This window comes from Cynara cardunculus (genome assembly GCF_001531365.2).
Source record: "Cynara cardunculus var. scolymus isolate 2C chromosome LG 6, CcrdV1, whole genome shotgun sequence".
Classification (NCBI taxonomy): domain Eukaryota; kingdom Viridiplantae; phylum Streptophyta; class Magnoliopsida; order Asterales; family Asteraceae; genus Cynara; species Cynara cardunculus.
The window spans coordinates 17,242,132-17,262,141 of NC_037533.1; the positions used below are offsets into that span (position 1 = coordinate 17,242,132).

Genomic DNA, 20,010 nt, shown 5'->3' on the forward strand with positions numbered 1-20,010 from the left:
ATATATATATATATATATATATATATAGAGAGAGAGAGAGAGAGAGAGAGAGAAGGAGAGAGAGAGAGAGGGAAGGAGGGAGGTTCAAGGGAAAACCCTCACAAAATGAAAAATTAAGGAACACCCTGGTAAACATTCATCTGGACAGTATTGACATATGCATACAAGTAACTTGTAAGCAATTTGTCCAGTATGCACATGTGCATAACATGCACACTAGCATAAAAACCAAGAAACAACTTCAATTAGTTGTATGCAAATGAACGGTAACCACAATGTTCCTTAGAGGTTTTTCATCTTTTTGCGCTTTTATCCTGACCTACCCTATATATTTCTCATATGTTTAAATAATCTAAAGATAGTGATATGTTTTCATGAGCTGCTTAGAACTGACAAACTTCTGATGGCCTGTTTGTTATGCGCAATTACTTTTAACTTGCATGAGTGAATCACCATTTTGATTTTTCTCATTGTTGTATGACATACATGACAATGGGTGACCTTTTATCTTGCTATACAACTATTATCAACTTGTAGGTTTCACCACATAGTTATGGGGTGTTAACACCTTTGCCCCATTTTTGCCATGCCTCATGTGGATGTTTGCCAACTAAAGTCTTTTTGTTTCTCTATTCACTTCCACTTGAACCCTTTCCACAATAGGACAAAGTCTATGTAACTACTGCAGATTAAGTGTTTGTTTTCTTTCCATTTCTGATTCTCATGACATTAACCGGGAGTGGGACTTCCATGATTTCTTTCGAAGACTACTATCTTCATGATTTCTTCCTATAAAGAGCTTCTCAATAATTGTTATCCCCCTGATGACCTTTTCTTGGCCCTCCTAAAATTGTGTTTTGTGAACTCTTTCAAAACTTATATATCTAGAGGACATATGAGCTATGACATCCACAACCACCTCTGCCACCATCAGGGCTATGAGCTATGACATCCACAACCACCTCTGCCACCATCAGGGCTATGAGCTATGACATCCACAACCACCTCTGCCACCATCAGGGCATCAGGCTAATATGATTCTTTGTTCGTGTAGTTTAATGTCAATTACATTCTTAACCCATTCAGGAAATTACAACCCAACACTTGCTCACTTCTATTAATGTGTTGATGACAACCCAAAACTTTGAAATTTCTTGTTCTTTAATGTAACATGACTAACATCCCGGGCCAACTATACCAGATATTGTCCGCTTTCTCCACCACACTTGGACTCACGGTTTTAAAAAGCGCCTGGTAGAGGAGGTATCCAGTTCCATATAAGGCAACCTTAGTTCCTCTCTCCAACCGATGTGGGATCTTACGTTTACTCTAGTGATTGTTCATTTATTGATGTCAACTTGGCAATATTGCTCACTGTGTTAGTGGCGTTCTGCACCGTCAAATCCTTAATGTAAACAGTTATGCACAAGTAGTGTCTACTATTCCATAGAAGCATTTAGTTTTAATTTCATTGATGTCTTGTACTGTGTGAAACCTCGATCATCATTATTTTGGAATATCAGCAAGAAAATGTTGATGCCTTAGTCGCTTTAGGTTTTTAATTATCTTTTGCTTTATGCAGGAATGGATGCTCAAGTGTCGTACGCGTTTCATGCAGAGAGAAAGCTAAACCCAGAAAAATTCAAAAACCAGTCATCTAACCAGGTGTTGCTTAACTATCAACTCCTATCTGAAATCTGAAATTGAGTAGAATAGCATGTCTTCTTCAGCTACCAAACTGTTTTTCTTCTAAGACAACATTTTATCGGGTACTTGTAGAATAGGGAGAAAATAGTAAAGAAATGCTGAAAATCTGGTTTGAGAGTCAAGTTCCAGCATTTGCATGTTGCCATTCTTCCGAACAATTAACTTAAAAAAAAGATTCCCACACTGAATCATGTTTAGTTCATGGTTTATTTCATCATAAGATGCATCTTCTCACCACTTGTTTAAACTAGTTCTAAATAACTCGTTATGGCACGTTATGGTGTAAAAGACTTGGGTTCGTCTCCATGTTAATCCTTGTGGTTCCATTCTAAGGCTTGGCCCCATTGTAACGTGTTATGGCGTGTTACAACGCGTCATTTGTAAGGTATGGGGGTTTTTAATATATAGTTTGAGGGATACATGATAATTATGTACGAAACCTAATATTTAAATAAACATAAAAAGGAAACTTAAACTAAAAGCCTACATTGGTAAACACTTACTCGCATTCCCATACACGAAGAGTCGAACACTAATTTCTTTGAAAATTGAAGAAAGTAGTGAGTTGAGACTCAAGAGACTTAATCCCGGTTTTGCACACTTGATATCATTTCTTAAAAGTTCTATATATTTGGTATCAATGATTCTTCTTTCTTTTTTAGTTTTATTATTATTCAAAACACTAACATACACAAGTGTGTGTGTGTGTGTATATATATATATTGCCCACGCCTTGAAAAATGTTGTGACCTCGCCATAACTCGTAAGGATTGAGGCCTGACCTCGTCGCCACGCCACGCCACGCCACGCCTCACGTCACATAGAACCTTAAATTTATGTTTATAAAATGTTGCTTATTCTGGCCTGCTTGATAATCTTTGTTATATTTGTCGTTTCTGTCTCTCAAGTCTTTTGCTGATTCTTGTTGCATAACTTCTACCTGATCAGAGTGCCTATGCAAAGCTCACATGTTCACAAGGATGGTTTTGGGCTTCACTTTCTCATCCATCTTCATGGTAAGGATTCGGGTTAAATTTATGTCAAAATTTGAAGATTGTTCTTGGATTCAGTTGCCATATCTTTCCTTTTATTGTGCTACTTTAAAAGCTCATATGTTACATTTCGAAGTTTCACATTAGGTTATGCCTTAGAACTAAAAAAAGTGCTCTTTCCTATTACTATACCTTTTTGGATCTTGTGATAATGATGATATCATATTTAGCATATGTAGAATCTCACATGATTAATAGCTACATTGAATCCAAAATCCAAAATTGTAGTCTTTATATATCGCTATGCTTAGTAACCTTCATTCTTGCTTGACTGACTTTCAAAAAAAGCAATTCCACCGTATAATCACAATAAAGTTCTACCCAAACTGAATAATGAACATTAAAAATATAGAACCAAAATCTTGGATTTTGATGCGCCTCTGCAGTTTTGGAATGCTTAACAGTATTGTTTTATGTAGAGAGGATGATGAGGAATTATATCAAAGATCGATGAAATTTAAGAAACAATATATGTATGTATATATATATATATAGGGGTGAGTTCATTTGTTAACCCAATATATGGTGTTAACTTTGTGAACCAAAATCCTAACCTTTAATCTTTGTAATCTATGGATAAAATTCATCATGGCATTTTTGTAATAAATTAAAAAAGGATGCTTAATAAACATAGGTGAACAATCATGAACAAAGGGTAATTCCGGAAAACAGTAGGGAGATTTCTTTTAGCATTAATTAATTTTTTTCGGTAATTACTCCATTGTTTTGAAACCGACATCAAGCTTTAATTATTCCTTCATTTATTAATATGTAATGTGCAACTTATGAATGGTGTGAATTAATGAACAATTGTTATATATGAGTAGCTTATGAACATTGTTCACCAATGAAAATATAGCATATATGAAAATGTTCATTAGTGAACACATACCTGAATGTGTACGTATGTTGTGACCGGTGAACAGTGAAAGTATTCACCAATGAACAAATTGTCAATGCGAACAATGTTCATTACTAAACATTGAGTGCACGCTCATTCATGTTGACTGCTACTATGTTCATATTAATCATTCATATTACGATACACTAGACACAACGAACTCATTCGATTAAGAATGTTGACTGTTGAATTGTTATTGATTATTTCTCAAAATACATTCGTTTATGAACAATCACAAACAATATAACCTACAACACATTGATAATTTCAAAATGGCTAAATTCAAGGAGTAATGTAACTCCCATTTAAATGTATTAAAGTAACACAAAATATAACCTTACCATTTTGCCCTCAATTATTAATTACATAGGAATCTATGAACTATGGTACTAGATTGATTCCTATTGGTCTAGAGAGTTTGTATATTTAACACAAATGAATTGGTTAACAAAAGATTATACCCCCCCCCCAACACATTTTTTATTTGAAAAAGACAGCAAAATAAACAAGTGAAATAAATTACATAAAAAATTAATGTTTTTCTCGTTAATTTGACATCCACATTGATGTACTTTTTCATCCGCTTTTTTGTGGTTTTTCGGTTTTCCATTTATTTAGTATTTTCCCTTGAACCCGACCCTATACACACACATATATAGAGAGGGAGGTTCAGTGAAAAACCACCAAAAATTGAAAAACTGAGGAACATACTATTATGCACTTGTGTTGCATATATGCATAGCATCTAGATAAACGGTTACCAGGGTGTTCCTCAATCTTTCATTTTTTTCTTGTTTTCCCCTTAACCTAACCCTATATACATACGTACACACACATACATTACATTACTTAAGCATATTGTACTTGTGGTTGAAAACAAGGATATATCATGGAAGGTAACTCATCTAGTTGACTATATGTGTGGCACACTGAAGTAAAATCATATGAACGTTCATTTAATACAAAATGCTATTGTTTTCAATAAAGTATATAACATTTACGGGGCAGGTTCCTTTAGGAACCCCAAATTGTTTAGGAACCTGCCCACAACGTGACACATGGCATATTCATCAAGAATATGAATGTGTTATTCATCATGAATGTGTGATTCATGATGAATGACACGTCCATATTCATTATGAATGTATTATTCATGATAATTATTCATCCTAAAGAGGGACACGTGAGGGCACGTTGTGGACGGTCCCTGGTTCCTAATCAATTTTGGGTTCTTAAGGGAACTTCCCTCTAATCTGTTTACATATGGCAAATGAACTCACGCACCCTCCTCATCTTTGTTGTGATTTGAACCCATGACCTCCTTGGCCCCAGAGGTTGGGCTCTAACGGTAATCTGGACACTGCTAGGCCAAAGGCCCTTTACCCCTTTTGTTGGAAGTCTTATGGGTCTCGAATTCAGCAATTCATGTGAATATTACTTGAAATCTTTTGTATGTCTAACTAGCTGCCGATGGGTTATTGAGTAGAGTCGAGAATCACATTACGTGCTCTTATGACAGGAATATAGGACAACTGACAAAGGTTTGGATCATGAGAAAGCCAGGTCATTGGGAAGTCCTCGCCATACCTCCCACGTAAGTTTGATGGCCCTATCTCAACTTTAATTCTTCTAATTGCTGCTTCTGATTCATCTTTAAAGATTTAGGGGCTGTTTTGTTGGTTTTCCATTAGTCCTGTATGGATAAAGAGGTCTGTGTAGATTAATTTGTCTATATAGGTTGGGAAGGTTTTTCATAGATGAAAGGAGCGTGTTTTTGAATTGGGAGGAACAGGTTTGGAAAAAAAAAACTTTTCTGCATAAAGCTCCCCCTTAGAAGCTTACCGTATAAGCCACTTTTTATATCATTAAGCCACTACCAAACAGTCATCTATAGCTGACCAAATAAGCTGCGAGTCCCGTTAAGCTTATCAAGCTGCTAAAAGACAGTCCCTTAATCACAATGGGTAGTTTCACTAAGATTCAGTAATTGGCATCCCTGTTGACTGACATTATTATAACATAATATGCCACAAGAAAGTTAACATAATATGTGTAACATCACTGGCCAACCGTACCAGATATTGTCCGCTTTATTTGTACCTGAGACTCGTGGTTTTTGTTTATTAGCAGCTTAATGAGCTTAATGAGACTCCCAGCTTATTCGATCAACTATATACGACTGTTTGGTAGTGGCTTTATGATGTAAAAAGTGGCTTATTCAGTAAGCTTCTAGGGGTAAAGCTTTAAGCCGAAAGTCTAACCTTCCCCCAATGAAAAACAACGCTTCTTCCATATAAATGAAAACCTTCTCATTCTCTACAGACACATCAATCCACACAAACAACTTTATCCATACAGAACTTGATGGAAAACCAACCAAAAAGGCCCTTGTTCATTATGTTTTCAGCAATATTTTATTTTAATTCAGTTAGAGGCTCATTAACCAACAGCTATTCGATTGTTTATGTAGAATACGGTCGATCATTTGCCTCAACTTGCCGAGCTTTTCTGGTGGACTCAATCCATGGGGTATACCAAGCCGAAAGAGACTTCGTCTGGTTAGCCTTTTGACTTCTCTTCTATGATCTCGATGAAATAGATACTTTTTTGAGCTTTTAGATTCAGCAGCTGGTACTTAAATAGACACATCTTTGCATATATGTATTCAACAGAAGGAGTGGACTCCTCCGTACGTTGATGATGGATTTCTTGAGGTTGTTGGATTCCGAAATGCTTGGCATGGTGCGGTTTTATACACTCCAAGTGGACACGGGACTCGGCTTGCGCAGGTACAAACTCATTATTAGCATGTTCTGATATCAAATGCATCAAAAACCATTTTTGGGCCTGTTTTGTTTGACGGAATGTTTTCAAGGGATTTGGATTCATGGAAGGATTTGGAATTGGGGACGTTTGGAATCTTTGGTGGGTTTGATTTCTAGGATTTGGAATGGAATTGACTTACCTTTTTATTAATTGATAAACAAGTGTTGTAACATATTTTAACAAGTAAATTATGTTTTTCGTCCCTGTGGTTTGTCAAAAATTGCAATTTTTGTACATGTAGTTTAGAATTTGCAGTTTTCGTCCCTATGGTTCATAATTCATTGTTATTTTCATCCTTATGATTTACAATTTAGGGACTAAAATTGCAATTTCTAAACCATATGGACTAAAATTGAAATTGTTAACAAAACACAGGGACGAAAATGGTAATTTACTCTATTTTAAAACATTATTACAAAAAAATCATATGAAATCCCACGAAATACCAACCTCCCCCATGAGATTGATTTCTAAATCCCATGTTTGTGGGATTTCATTGAAATCCCGGCATTTCAATTCTAGACATCCTTTTAAACCAAACATGGGATTAGAATGGAATCCGTTTCCAAATCCAACCAAATCCCGTGGACCAAACGGACCCTTTGAGAAAGTGAAGAGGGTGAAACGCTACCTATTCTTACGTGAACTTATCGTATGAAAAATTGTTCTACTCTTTAGGGTAGAGGACATGTCTATGTACATCCCTCCCAAGATCCTACCAAAGTGGAATATATTGGGTCAGTTTCGTTAGTTATTTGAATCCCTCCCCCCTCTTTTTTGTAGGCAAGAGCGATTCGTTTTGAATTCCAAAAGAGCACAGCCGACCATACGTTCATGAGGATGGACGGGGAGCCGTGGAAACAACCTCTACCCACAAAAGATGACACTGTTACGATTGAGATTTCTTCGTTTGGTCAAGTGAACATGTTAGCCACCGGGATCTACCCGGCCAAGAGTATCAATGACCCATTGACCCCACGCACTCTCAAAGGTAGCGAGGGTGATAGCGATGATGAACCCGAGGTTGTAGAAATCTCGGAAGAGAGAAAAAAGTTTGGCGCAACTTCTAGTTTCGAACTACCAAAAGACTTTAACCTGTCTCAAGTCAGTTAGTTTTTTGTTCTGTTATATTATGTTCAGGTACGAAATTTGTTCATTCTTGGGGTCCAAATGCTAGTATATGTATTTTCTTGATTACCAAATCTAATTGAGGACCCTATTGTAAATTACTAGTTAAACTTGTATATTAGTAACTAGTAAGCAATGAAAGAGGCTCTTCGTGTCCATTTTTAGCAATCTCTTAAGTTTTTATGTTCTTTCTTCGCAAATATCGAAATGCGTTGAGGCGCAACAGTTGACTGGGTCCGGCCCGAGGAAACCTTTGCACGCCTCTGTTACCTTTTGGGCCGAAAAATAAGTTTTAAACCCACTGTATTTTTTTTGTCGAAGGACTTAACCCAACACCTTACTGCACAAGCCGACGACAACCATTGTGTCTGCGTTACCCAAGGCACCCCTCTTTCAAGAGAATTCGTCAGGTCTAGTTTGTGTACGTCTCACCCCAAATCTCTAGTTTCTAGTTAGATGCCGAAAATCAAATTAAACGAAATGGGTATGTGATTTGAAGAACCCGTTTATCCAAAAAAAATTCTATCTGATCCGTAGAGTAACCACTCTTATCGATTCCAGTTCGATGCCGAAAATCTAGAATTGATAGGGATTAATGCCAACCATTTATCGTAATCCGTTCATTCACAGGCCCATTGTTTATGAATACATTTCTTTTATAACGTTTAATTGTAAAATACGTTTTCATTTCTTTAAAAAAGATCCATTTCCCAACTTAAATACGTTTTTATACCGCACTTTTAAATAAATAACTTTATGATTTTTGTTTACCCATTTGGTCAATTTTGACCGGTCCTAATGGGGTTTCTTTTATCGGGTTTGATAGTCGTCTAAAAAGAACGACCCTAAACGGTTATTCAAAAAAACTCGTAACTAGGTTTAAGTTTAACTAACGGAGACTTACTAGTCATAACTGGGTCCCATCGATCCCAGCCCTTTCGACGTAACTGGTTACATGTGGTCATCTCTACCAATCTGATCCAATTAAAATTTGGTATGCAATAATGATCAGTTTATTCTAATTAAATCAATCAATTTTAATTGTATTAGAAGACTTTTCTACACATCCCTAAGAACAAAAATAGCATCCAAGATAGGAGGGATGAAATCTGTAAAAAGTATTATCCATAAGGGGCAAATTTGTAATAAATTAAGAGAGACAAAGAATAAGAGAACACCCCATGGTAATTTACTTTTATTTTCTTGAGTAAACTACAAATTTTGTCCCTGTAGTTTGCCGAAAATAATACTTTTTATTCTTATAGTTTTGAAATTATAAAATGGTCATCGCGGTCTGCAAACACGTCCATATTTGGTCTTTTCCTCTAACGACCATTAAAACATTCCATTAAATAAGAAGCATTTTTCTCTTTTTATCGATTTTTTTGGTCTTTTATCTAATCACAATCAGGTTTATAGTTTTGGTTTGTGCTATTTTTATTGGATTAAAGAAAAAAAATCAATAAAAAAAACGAAAATGCCTCTGATTTCACGGATTTTTTAACGGCCGTTAGAAGAAGAGACAAAATCCCGAGTTTTTACCGACTACGATCGCCATTATGTAATTTAAAAAATACAGGGACGAAAAAAATACTACTTTTGACAAATAAGAACCAAATTTGTAATTAACACTATTTTTTATTATATTTTTTGTAATTATTTATAGAATAAATTACAATTTTAGTCCTTGTCGTTTGTTAAAATTTTCCGTTCTTGTTCCTGTGGTTTAGAAATTTCCATTTCTCATCCCTATAATTTGCAATTCTATTACTATCTTTGTCTCTGAACTAATTCTCATATTTAAGTAGAAAACAGTAAAGGATACTAAAAAAACAATAAATTATAAATCATAAGAACATAAATTACAAAAAAAATATAATTTCTAAACTGTAAGGATGAAAAATGCAATTTTTAACAAACCATAGGGATTAAAAATGTAATTTACTCTTATTTATATACAAACTCCGCCCACAGGGCCACTAGAATCCGCGGAAAGCGACTTTGAACCAACCGCCTGTTTGGCCGTAAAACTCGAAAACCACCGGCTTCCAGCCTCCTGTTTTCACCATTTTTGCTCCATATTTAACCCGAAAATCTCCAATTCCCAAATCACAGCAAACGAAATTCACTTCAAAATCTCATCTAAATCTGATTACGTTTCCATAATCTGCAATCGATTAAGATCTACCGGAATCCGGGATGGCTAACAGAGCTGCAATTAAAGCTTGGTTGGTGGTCGCCAGCATCGGAGCAGTTGAGGCGTTGAAAGATCAAGGTGTAGCAAGATGGAACGGTCCTCTAAAAGCACTTCACAATCACGCCAAGACGAACATTCTAGCTTCTTTGAACAAATCCGTTGCCGATCGATCTGCCAGATCCCTAATTGTTGCTTCTGAATCGTCGTCTGCTTCATTGGCGGCCAGGAAATTCAGATCGAAGAAAACGAAAGCGGAATCTATGAAAAAAGTGATGGATATGAACTGTTTTGGTCCAAATACGGTTAGATTTTAGGTACGCACTTCTCAGATCCAGAAGATAGTAGATAATAAACAACACTACTACAAATGTTAACATGCCTCTGTATTTTTTAATTGGTAATACATGCAATATTTTTGAATCTCGATCAAAGTTTATAGCCAATTGTTTCAGAAATTTGATGAATTATGACTTCATACAACGTTTCTAGCTTCATTCATGAACAAACGGTGCCCTAAAAATGGTGGTTTGAATAGGATTCCCAGCGTCTAATGTACATTATTATTTTCTTGAAGGACTCTTGATTCCTTGTGTTTCTCTCTTATGCTTCTGTTTGAAGCCATCGCCGCCGGCCGCCGGTGGTTAACGACGACGAGGAAGCGGAGGAAGAAATGTGACATTTGATTAATGCATTAATATTTGTATTTTATAAATAATTAATTTTTTGTTAAAATAAGTTTTTGAACATTTTCCTTAGATTATTTATTTAGAAAACAAAAAAATAATTACAAATTGAAATAATAACAAAAAATAATATGTACGAGTGTTTGGGATTGTTTATAAAAACAATTTATTGACTTATTCCGGTGTGTAACCGTTAATAAACATTTTTGAGTGTTTGGATAAACAATTTATACCGGTGTCAAACCGGTAATAAGGAGTTTTTGAAGAAATTAAATCCTCATGACTTATAATAAGTTAATAAGTGTTTTTATAAAAAACATAAGTTGTTTCAAATAAGCAATTTCAAACACCCCATAATATGAATATTCCTTGGATGAATTAATAATGTATCCTATGAGTATTCGTTTTATTTTAAATAAAATTTAATTATAATTAAAATTGGTAGATTCTTCAAAAATAATGTCTCAATAATGAATAACTTAATATACAATATTATAATAAAAATTTAAAAAATACATCGTTATTTTTTATCTGAAAAAATCTATTTAGAGATGCATATGTCAATTGACGTTATAGATTATTCTTATAAGTTCACATATGCATTTTCAGATGGATTTTTTCAATGATTCAAATATGAACTATCATTTTTATCTTCTCATGATATTTAGCCTTATTTGAACCTCCCATCAAAATAATAACGCTCTATTACTATTCCGTATGACCATTTTGACTTATTTACCTAAATTGAGTTGATTTTAGGTTATATCTAGACAAAAAGTTGATTATCGACAACCTGCAGATGCTTTGTGTCTTGAGTCGGGTTCGTTATCAAATCCTTAGCTTTTTGAAGCACATTATTTGATCTTCTTTTCTCTTAACGATGAGCTCTGTATCCGGGTAACATCTCTGTATCCGAGCTCTGGTTTCAAACAACTTTCTAGATTAAGTCTTCTTGCTCTAATAACATCAATGTAAAAGGACATTTTTTTGGCATACCCAACAGCTGAGATTAGCATGAACGAACCCGAGACCTTATGGTATTTAAGGAAAGTCATCTCATCCATTTATCAACTCAACTATACACTAAAGATACTTTTAAGTTATATTATTTGACAACCGATAAAATTTGTAAAATATTGCTAAAAATAATATGGATCAATCATCAAAGCGAGTCGAATGCCGCCAAGAACATGTATTCAATTATTACAAGTTCCAATTTTTTTATTAAAAAAAAAGACTTAGGGGCCGTTTATCAACCAGTAAAATTTAACACTATTATGTACTTACCGGGTAAGATTTTAGTTAACCAAAACGACATAATATACAACAATTTATCCGGTAAGTGCTTACCGTGGTAAAAGTCGTCGTCATCGCTTACCGGGTAAGACTCTTGATCCATGTCTCGTTCTTACCGTGTAAGATCAGTGGTCCTTACTATATTCATCTGGTGAGGTAATGTTACTTAGTAAGCACTTACCCGGATAAATGTTTGATGAATATATATTTTTAATTAAATATAATTATGGTAGCGTTGGCTTGCAAGTTATGGAACGAAGATCTACAAAACTATATTGAAAATTATAATTGATTGGATAAAAAAATTGGTACCATAATCCAACATACTAAAAAGTACATTTTACAAGTTATGGAACAAGATCTACAAAACTATATTGAAAATTTATAGGGGTATCTGTCAAAAATGACCGTATTTTTTGTTTTTCTTACAAAATGACCACATAAATCATCGACAAAAAATCGATTCAGCATTTCAGTATAAGTAAAATTAAAAAATCGAGACGGATCTTTTAATGGTCGTTCGAGGTTCTGTACGCCTGCTCAACTTATTTTCATGAGTAGAATTTTTTTTGGTATGAAAAGTGCATCGTTAAAGTTTGAGTGATGCTTCAAGACATATTAGAAAATACAAGAAACATTTATGAAAAAGTCTCTTGAAATTAACAAAAAACCCAAAAAGTAGCTTTAAATCAACCAAAAAACTTAAAAAAATATCCAAAAACAATGAAATTCAACTGAAACGAAATCAAACAATTTTGCAGACTTTTTTATGAAAATATGAACAGAAGAAGTATTAAGAAGATTAAATTTGGAGTGATATTTATTTAAGACGTTAAAAAACAAACGAGATTATTAGATACATAATCTTAAATGAGATTTTAATTAAAAGGCAAATTGTATGAAAAAATAACGTACTTTAACTTGATTCTTATTTCAGGTAACTACTTTTAAAACTTTTATTTTGATACCTAAAATGTAAAGTTTTAAACATTTAAGTATCTTGATAACCGGTTGATGACTAATTTTAGATTAAAAAAATCCATGTCATTGACCACGTCAGCAAATAATACTAAGTTGAATATCACATCACTCAGCATATCAGCATGATAACTGGTTATCTGGACACTTAAATTTTTAAAATTTTACATTATAAGTATCAAAATAAAAGTTTTTAAAGTATCTTATCCAAAATAACAATCAAATTAAAATACGTTATTATCAAGAGTATATAAACTCATGTATAAACAAGAGCTCATTTCATTTACGTTAATGACTCTGGACTGGACAACGTAGTTTGAAAGAAACCATGGTCAGTAAATCCGTCCGCTTCCCCTGGTTTCCATGAACAAAGAGAATTCTCTCTCCTCCTATAAAGTGTTCCTTCTGTAATCAAAATTCAATCAAAGATCATCAATCATACATCTCCATTACCTGTTAGCGATCCAGAAAGCGATTAAAAATGTGCGGTGGCGGATGCGGTGGCGGTGGCGGTGGCGGTGGCGGATGCAAGTATCAAGCTGCTTTCGACTCTATTCAGATGCAAAACCACCTGGAAGCTTCGTTAGCCGTTAAGCGAGATGCCGGAAAACGATTTTCCGGCGAGATAAAACAGGAAAACAGAGATCAGAAGCGAATCAGAGAGCTAGAGAAGACTGAAAAGGTACTCCACTTGATTCTGTGGGGACCTAATTGATTCTACTATCTGTTTATCTTCTTCTTATGTTGTTTGTATCCTTATAATCAAAAAATACGTAAAAAAACTGATTTCTGAATCTCTGGATATTTTTGATGAACGAGAAGAAGAAATCAATGGTTAACCTAATAGATTTAGCCAACGGATACACATACAAACTAAATTCTATATAGATTTAACCTAATTAAACCACTCTACCTCCAAAATCTACAGAAAGAAGAAAAAAAGTTGACCTAAAATCTCAATGACAAGATCATGTACAGTAAATAGCTAGAGAGCCGATCCAATTTCATCATTGAAATAGATACGATCTAATCATAATCAATTCCGAAAAAGTTAGAAAAAATTATGAGATGATTTTATAGATTTTCAGGCAAGTGAAAGCGTTGAGCGCCGAAAATATGACGAGATCCGTGTTGTTGGATGAACACAGCCATGGCACATTTACTGCTGCTGAAACCTGGCCATAGTTTGAAATCGACGGTTCCTGTGACTGTTTTTTTCTCCGAGAGGTCCTTGACGGAGCAGAGCTTTTGAAGCCTTCTAACGACGAAATCATTGGGGAGGATTCGGCCTTGGTTGGCGCCTTTCCGGCAGTCGGTGATGAGTCCACTGTCGAAAAGTGAGACCATGATGTCTGCACCTTTGCTGTCTACCTTCGCCCTTAATGATCCTGTTAGGGATATTTGTAAGGATTCCGGTGCCGGCCGTCGGAATTTGGCCTGATTCAGAGCAAGTATATGCATGCATTACAAAACACAATTAATTAATATACACTATAAAAACGCCTTATATATTTATTTAAATATAAGGAAATTGACCAAAATTAGGGATGTTCGCGCTTGTGTTTGGACTGTTTAACCCCACAGACCACAAACCAAACCGTAACGACGGTTTATAAAATTTTCAAATTGAGCGGTTTGATATCAAATGCCCAGATCGATCAAACCAAACCATGAAAAAGCAGTCTGGTCTGACCGGTTTAAGCGGTTTGGACCTTTAATGGACTTCAAATATTAAACTTAAAAAAATATGTAATTTATAATTTTAGATTAAATATCCATTTTGATTACGTTAAATATTAGGTTTTATGTTGGACTTGGGGTTTATTTGAGTCATAGCCAATAAGTTAAAGAAAGTTGGACTTGCTAATACTAAAATAAATAATTAAATAACATATATATATATTTGGCGGTCGGTTTGGTCCAAACCGTCCAAAAAAGTTTCCAGACCGCAGATTGGACCGGACTGCCCGGTTTTGCTATTTTCCAAACTAAACCAAACCGCTCAAACCGCCAAAAACAGTCCGGTTTGACTTGGTTCGGCTAGTTTGAACGGTTTAATGGTTTTTTTGATCACTCCTAACCAAAATGGTTCACCTTTCCAACCAAATAACGCAAAAAAAATGAGAATTCAATGAAAAAAGTGGATAAAAAGTGAATTTTGTTAGGAAGATCGACTATTTTGGTCAAATTCACCTAAATATATCGTAGGAAACCTAAATGTATTAAAAAGAGATTTCAACATATATTGAAAAGAAATGATTCAAATCTACCTGAAAGGCCGGAGTAGGGTATCGGGTTGCAGCAGCAATGGTGGAGAGCAAAGCACGTTCATCGTTGGCGATGCATTGGGTCCGACCCTGAACAATTACCTGAGGCGTATACGTGGTGTCGAGATTAAAAGACTCAACGTAACTCTTTTGTCTAACCGTCCACTGGGTCGACCCGAACGGATCTTTCCACCCGTTATAATCCCAATAGTCCACGTGATACGCCATTAATATTACCGGCACCTCTAGCTCGAAGTCTCCCCTCCCTAGCCTCGTGAACAACATCTCCGCCTCTCTTGACGTGGCGCATCCTTGCGATGAGAATAGCTCCACCACTACCGGTCCTCCTTTTATCAACTCATCAGCAGTCGGATAACTGGTGGCGGTGGTGGCGTAGTAGTGTGGAAAGCGTCGTTTGGTGCCGCCGTCAAACGAGGAGGATAGATGGCCGAAGCAGGAGAAGAGACCACGCACCATTATCACGTGTTGCTTCTCCGGCGATCAAATTGCTCCCGGAGATTTAACGAATTGTTTGATCAGATAAGCCCCCTCTTTGTTTTCTCTATTTGTCAATTCTCCTTTTCTTTTGTTTTTTGATCGCCATTGGAGGGAAAAGTTGAAGAGAAGAAGAACAAGAACAAGAATGGTGGAGAGAGAAAGGTGGCGAATGAAATGGTAAGGAATATAATTTCATCAAAAATCATTTCAACAGCTGTTTCACCAAATGTAGCTTTCCTTAAAGATGTACCCAAAAAGCCCAGCTCGAACCCGGCCTCGTCGGAAAAACTCGGGCCAGATCGGGCTTAAACCCCGTTCACGCTGAATTTATTGGGGCAGGCCCAACCCTGAACCCTGAAAAAAAAAATCTGGAAAAGCCCGACCAAGCCCTTTTTCAATCTCAAAGCTTGGCTTGTTTGACGCTGGCGTATAAAAGCCTGGGAATTTTTTCTCATTGAAAACATGCTCGGTAAGCTCGGGATCCGGCTTCGGTCAAAAAAGCCTGTGCAATAACCACAAGGGTGGTAACTGATTGGTTTGAGCTTGGCTCCAAAGGTCAAAAGTACCTCCTAGGTTCAAATTCAAGGAGGAATAAAAAATCCTTTTGTGGCACGGAGGTTCAAATGCAGTGACTCCAGGCTATCTGCAAAGCAGGTGGTCGTCCTGGGATTAGTCGGCTCGCATAGCGGGTTAGATATCCAAGTTAATAAAAAAAAAACATGGGCATTGTGCATCTCTAATATAATTATATAGAAGTTGGTACTATATGGTAGTATCGTGGTTTAGGATTTCTAATAACCAGTACCAACCAATTTCACATGGTATGGTAGTACCAATTGAATTTACACGGACGGTCAAATCTTTTTGAAGACCTTGTTACATATATATATATATATATATATATATATATCGATACTATCGATCAGCTCGACGAGTAATAAACATAACAATGTGTACAAAAAATTAACATATGAAATTCGGAAGGTGAATTCTATTCATACCTCGTATATGGGTACATTTTACCTTCCTAACACTTTCAGAAAACTTTCATAATCAGCCCTTATAGTTTTCATAATTAGATATAAAGGTATCAATTGCAATTAGTTGGTAATACCGTACGAGTTATGCAAACTTGGTTGGTACACGGTATTGGAAGTCGCGTACCATACAGTAGTACCATTGTACCGACTTATGTAATTTGATTCTGAACGTTAGAATGTCTATAAGTTATATTTGTTACAATTAAAAACTCTTAAGCATTACACGTGTTACTTAGAAACTCAAAAATTTGAACAAAATAACAAGTTTTCATATATGTATTTGAAGTTGGTATAAAACCAATGCTAACAAAAAAAAAAAAAAAAAAACTTAGTACCAAGTAGAGTTGGTTGCTACACGGTATAAAATCTTACGTACCAATTATAAGGGAAATTGATAGAAATAACCAATCAACAAAGTGGGTTCCACATTTTAGCCATTTTCTAACCCAATTTCATTTTTTAGTCGATCCTTACGCGGATTGCTTACATATATGCTTAAGGATTGGTTTCTTACGCATGTTGTAAGGTTTTTGAATCTTTTTTTTTTATTAACCTGGATATCCAACCCGCTATGCGAGCTGATTAATCTCAGGGCGACCACCTGCTTTGTAGATAACTCGAAGTCACCGCATTTGAACCTCCGCGGCCACAATGGGATTTTTATTCTCCTTGGTTTTTGAATCTTTACACAAATGTGTAAGGTTTCTACATAAGAATTCTGAAACCACCTATCAACTTTAACTATTTATATAAATTTTTCTAATTATAATTGATTAATATACAATATTAATAAATAAATAAATAAAAAGCTTAGATACCATATCAAATCCATTTACAGATAAAAAAGGATAGGGAAAATATGAAATGGAGATATGAGAAATAATTAGAAATGATGTGATTGGTGGATATGAAATTGCTTATTTGTCACCAACCCATAATTGAATATGAACCACAAGTCTGTAAATTCCCAAATGCCTACACATACCCTTTCTTCTACCACTTTTACTTCCAAACTCTTTGAAAGCTTTTCCTTTCCATCATCAATGGCATCCATGGCTGCAACAACTGCTGCAAGCTCCACCACTGTTGTCAGAGCCACCCCATTCTTGGGTCAAACCAGACCCTCCAATGTCAACTCTCTTAGAGACTCTGTCTCCATGGTCAATGCCAAATTCACCATGGTATTCTTTATCTCTATTTTCTATCTATACATATATATATATATATAAAAGGGACTTTATGAATCTCTCTGAATAGTGAGATTATTGAGAACCGGAGAACTGATGAATCATGTGGTATTTCTTTTGATTTTTTTTTTTCAGTAGTAGCTAAAATTTAATGTAGTGATTTAACATATATTTGTTTCACATGTAGTTGGTTTACATTGTGAAACTTTTTGGTTGTGTCTGTGAAACAAAAAGTACACCTAAAAAGGGTTCACAATATGAACCGAATATATATGAAACAAATACATTGTGAAACACATATACAATGATCGATAAATTAGATACCATACTAATATGAAAAAATAACGAGTGAAACAAATCATTAAGGTGAAAGTTTTCAGGGATCTCATGTTTTGGAGTTCTCAAATGATTAAAATATATATATATATATATATATGTGTGTGTGTGTTTGTGTGTATGTATATATATATATATATATATGTATATGTGTGTGTGTATAGACATGGGTGTAAATGATTCGAGCTTTTAACGAGCTATTCGGACTCGAGCTTAATAATTTTCGAGCTCGATTCGATGTCGGATACAAAATAAAACTTGTTTAAGTTAATGAGTTGAGCTCTGTAACACCGATGTTTGACTAGGCTCGTTCAAAAGCTTGGTTAAATTTTTGAGTTGAACAGAGCCGAGCCATTCAATCAGACAGTTTCCAAGCCAGAGCTAAATATGATCATATGTTCAGAATGCACAAAGTCAAGATAAAAAAAATCGACCTCAAGACAATAAACGAGTTAATCGATCTTGCGTTTGAGCCCGTAAACGAGTTTATACAACTTGAATTCTAAGTATAATGTATAACTCAAATTTGTGAAACGAGCATCGAGCTTGATCTCGAACTTTGAAAAAATATTCGAGGTTGAACCTAATATTATTTTTCTCGGGTTGAGTTAGAATAATCTGCTACTCGACTCGCTCGTTAACACCCGTACATGGCTACCAGATCAACTTCAATAAATTGATGCTATGTTTTGAAATTCAACAGGGAAATGACTTGTGGTACGGACCGGACCGTGTGAAGTACTTGGGACCCTTTTCGGCTCAGACACCATCGTACTTGAGCGGCGAATTCCCAGGTGACTACGGCTGGGACACCGCTGGCTTATCAGCCGATCCCGAGGCTTTTGCTAAGAACCGAGCTCTTGAGGTAATTCATCCCGTCAAATTAGCTATACAACGTTAACTTCAATCTAGACGAATCCTAAGACACCATCATACAACCGTTTTCAGGTGATCCACGGCCGATGGGCAATGCTCGGAGCATTGGGATGCATCACCCCAGAAGTCCTCGAAAAATGGTTGAAAGTCGATTTCAAGGAGCCCGTTTGGTTCAAAGCCGGAGCCCAAATCTTCTCCGAAGGCGGTCTAGACTACTTAGGCAACCCTAACCTCGTCCACGCCCAAAGCATATTAGCCGTCCTCGGTTTTCAAGTCATCTTAATGGGCCTTGTTGAAGGGTTCCGTATCAACGGGCTCGACGGTGTCGGAGACGGGAACAACCTCTACCCGGGAGGTCAGTATTTCGACCCTTTGGGCCTTGCGGATGACCCGTTAACATTTGCCGAATTAAAGGTGAAGGAAATAAAGAACGGGAGGCTAGCAATGTTCTCAATGTTCGGATTCTTCGTTCAAGCAATAGTGACCGGAAAGGGACCATTGGAGAACCTTTTGGACCATTTGGATAACCCTGTGGCTAACAATGCGTGGGTCTATGCCACCAAGTTTGTGCCTGGTTCATAAGTTTTACGACTTGTTAATTGTTATGTATATTTTATGAACCCGAAACCGGGTTTTTTCCAAACTCAAAGTAGTAGATCGATCCGTGTGTTGAAAGAAGTCGTCGAACCGACATCAAATAACAAACGGAACTTGGAAAAGGGGGAATACGAGCGACGGATCAAACCACCTTAAACCAATATATATCTCACTCGAAAGCAGAGTAACGAGAGTCTGAACCCAAAAAATTTAAAATAAACCACAAGGGTGGTGCCTAATTGGTTTGAGCTTGGTTCCAAAGGTCAAAAGCACCAAAAGGTCTCAGGTTCAAATCCAAGGAGGAATAAAAATCTCCATGTGGCCATGGAGGTTCAAATGCGGTGACTCCGGGCTATCTGCAAAGCAGGTGGTCACCCTGAGATTAATCGGCTCGCATAGCGGGTTGGATATCCAAGTTAATAAAAAAAATTAAAAATAAAA

The 20,010-nt window shown here is 35.9% G+C and overlaps 3 protein-coding genes across 3 annotated transcripts in view; 2 read left to right on the forward strand and 1 right to left on the reverse strand.

Annotated features, from left to right (window-relative positions):
* LOC112514442 (diacylglycerol kinase 5-like) overlaps positions 1-7,770 on the forward strand; it is an 11,757-nt gene extending 3,987 nt beyond the window's left edge. The window contains exons 9-14 of the mRNA XM_025120922.1: positions 1,583-1,665; positions 2,656-2,723; positions 5,180-5,254; positions 6,131-6,218; positions 6,333-6,449; positions 7,270-7,770. Coding sequence (XP_024976690.1) covers positions 1,583-1,665; positions 2,656-2,723; positions 5,180-5,254; positions 6,131-6,218; positions 6,333-6,449; positions 7,270-7,599 — 761 coding nt within the window. The 3' untranslated portion in view covers positions 7,600-7,770. The remainder of the gene's footprint in view (positions 1-1,582; positions 1,666-2,655; positions 2,724-5,179; positions 5,255-6,130; positions 6,219-6,332; positions 6,450-7,269) is intronic.
* Positions 7,771-13,836: 6,066 nt separating this feature from the next.
* On the reverse strand, positions 13,837-15,512 carry LOC112514215. The gene is made up of 2 exons (XM_025120545.1): positions 15,039-15,512; positions 13,837-14,205 (listed from the first exon to the last, which is right to left on the reverse strand). Exons 1-2 carry the CDS (start codon positions 15,510-15,512, stop codon positions 13,843-13,845), a joined length of 837 nt encoding a protein of 278 aa, XP_024976313.1. The 3' UTR covers positions 13,837-13,842.
* A 2,093-nt stretch (positions 15,513-17,605) lies between these two features.
* Positions 17,606-19,650, forward strand: LOC112514318 (chlorophyll a-b binding protein 13, chloroplastic-like). The gene is made up of 3 exons (XM_025120722.1): positions 17,606-17,754; positions 18,800-18,961; positions 19,045-19,650. Exons 1-3 carry the CDS (start codon positions 17,617-17,619, stop codon positions 19,552-19,554), a joined length of 810 nt encoding a protein of 269 aa, XP_024976490.1. The 5' UTR covers positions 17,606-17,616; the 3' UTR covers positions 19,555-19,650.
* The last annotated feature ends 360 nt before the right edge of the window (positions 19,651-20,010 follow it).

What these genes read in the sequence shown, in the direction of transcription:
- LOC112514215 (XM_025120545.1), bottom strand. Translation starts at nt 15,512, where the DNA reads ATGGTGCGTGGTCTCTTCTCCTGCTTCGGCCATCTATCCTCCTCGTTT. An exon ending in ACCCTACTCCGGCCTTTCAG is followed by an intron (nt 14,206 to 15,038) that starts GTAGATTTGAAT and finishes GCTCTGAATCAG; the next exon opens with GCCAAATTCCGACGGCCGGC.
- LOC112514318 (XM_025120722.1), top strand. Translation starts at nt 17,617, where the DNA reads ATGGCATCCATGGCTGCAACAACTGCTGCAAGCTCCACCACTGTTGTC. An exon ending in TCAATGCCAAATTCACCATG is followed by an intron (nt 17,755 to 18,799) that starts GTATTCTTTATC and finishes GAAATTCAACAG; the next exon opens with GGAAATGACTTGTGGTACGG. An exon ending in CTAAGAACCGAGCTCTTGAG is followed by an intron (nt 18,962 to 19,044) that starts GTAATTCATCCC and finishes AACCGTTTTCAG; the next exon opens with GTGATCCACGGCCGATGGGC.